This window comes from Gavialis gangeticus, unplaced genomic scaffold (assembly GCF_001723915.1).
Source record: "Gavialis gangeticus isolate Ggan-Ray unplaced genomic scaffold, GavGan_comp1, whole genome shotgun sequence".
Taxonomy (NCBI): Eukaryota; Metazoa; Chordata; order Crocodylia; family Gavialidae; genus Gavialis; species Gavialis gangeticus.
Window position 1 is genome coordinate 1,287,462 of NW_017729027.1, and position 1,554 is coordinate 1,289,015.

The 1,554-nt window shown below is 45.7% G+C and overlaps 1 protein-coding gene across 3 annotated transcripts in view; it reads left to right on the forward strand.

The window, feature by feature from the left end:
• Positions 1 to 1,554, forward strand: part of RNGTT (RNA guanylyltransferase and 5'-phosphatase) — a 467,131-nt gene that overhangs the window by 9,848 nt on the left and 455,729 nt on the right. For all 3 annotated transcript variants that reach the window (XM_019520359.1, XM_019520361.1, XM_019520360.1), the window contains exon 2: positions 1,413 to 1,516. In XM_019520359.1, the coding sequence (XP_019375904.1) occupies positions 1,413 to 1,516 (104 nt within the window). The remainder of the gene's footprint in view (positions 1 to 1,412; positions 1,517 to 1,554) is intronic.

Genomic DNA, 1,554 nt, shown 5'->3' on the forward strand with positions numbered 1-1,554 from the left:
GTTGGGGGGGGGGGGGTTACAGTATAGCGGGATGGGCAAAATATGGTCTGTAGGCCGGATTTGGCTAGCCGACAGGTTTGGTCCAGCCAGGTGGGCGGCCCCGAACTAACTGGATCTGGCTTCTGGGTGGCTGGTGGCTCCAGCCACTGTGTGGCCCCAGGTCGGTGGAAGAGCAGCATTGCTTCCAGCTAGCAGCATCAGGCATCAGCTCTGGACCGGGGTGGGGCTGCTGCTGCAGTGGGCAGGTGGCAGCATCAGTTGTGGATGCTGCCAGTAGGTTCAGGAGCCCAGATGGAGAACCTGTCAGCAGCATCTGTGGCAGGATCAGCCATGGAGGCTGCTGGCAGGTTGTGTGTCCAGGCTTCTGAAACTATTGGAAGTGTCTACACCTGCCACTGCCCTCTGTGGTGAACTACAGCTCTGGCAGGTTCTGGAAGGAAGGGGAGAGGAGGGAGAGTGATGGATGTGGCCCTCAACAACTCCCCAAAACTCATTAAGTGGCTCTTTAGCTGAAATAATTGCCCACCCTTGCAGTAAACCATAGGCAGAATATGAGCCAAATGTATGCACTTGTTGCAAAAAAGACCATTGGCATATTGGATTGTGTTCACTGCAGTCTCTCTTGCAAATCAAGTGATTCTCCCCCTCTCTTCAGTGCAGGTGAAACCATATTTGGAGTACTTGGTTCAGGGAAAGGCTGAGTAACCTGGATGTTTGCCACTCTGTTTGTAGCTGGTTAGCAGTGGCATTTGTTCCACAAGTGTGAATGTGCATAGGTGGTGGTCTTCAAGAGCCACTGTGGTTTTATAGATAAGCGACTGTTCTTTTTTGAGTAGAGAGGTTATAACAGGATTTGAGGCAAAGGATTCTTGACACTGAACTGACCTAATTCTCATCAGTAAAACTCTTCTAAGCATTGCCAGAGAGGAGGGAAGCCTTTAAGGCTGGGAGCTTCTTTCTCCTTTTCTTTGACCGTACTCGGCAATAATGTTCTGCTATGGCTCAGGTAGTATGCAAGAGAGAGAGCAGCCTGATTCGAATGCAGAAAGGCTGTAAGAGGCCAGATGAGCTTGTGGGTAAAGATTTGGGAATAGATATGGGCAAGGAGCTGCTTTAATTAAAGCACTGCCTCCCCATTCCCAGAGCACATGTAAAAGTGCCCTTCATGTCTGTCCATGCCTGTTGTGATTCATTTTTGTAGGGTTTGAAATTCTGCATCCCTTGATGCTACAAATGTAATGTCTGTCCATGATCATGAATTTTTCTGGAAAGAAACAATATTGAAAAATTGCGTATCAACCTTAGCATGAAATCAGTTTTATTTTGAACATTGTTATAGCTAACTGTAATCACTTTAGTTGCTGATTTTTGAAAGAAATGTAATTTCTTTTTTTCTCTCCCATTTTTTTAAGGTCAAAATGGGTTTGTTGGTAGACTTGACAAACACCACTAGATTCTATGATAGAAATGATATAGAGAAAGAAGGGATCAAATACATAAAACTTCAGTGTAAAGGGTAAGCTCATTGCAACTGTATTAATATTTGATTTTGAA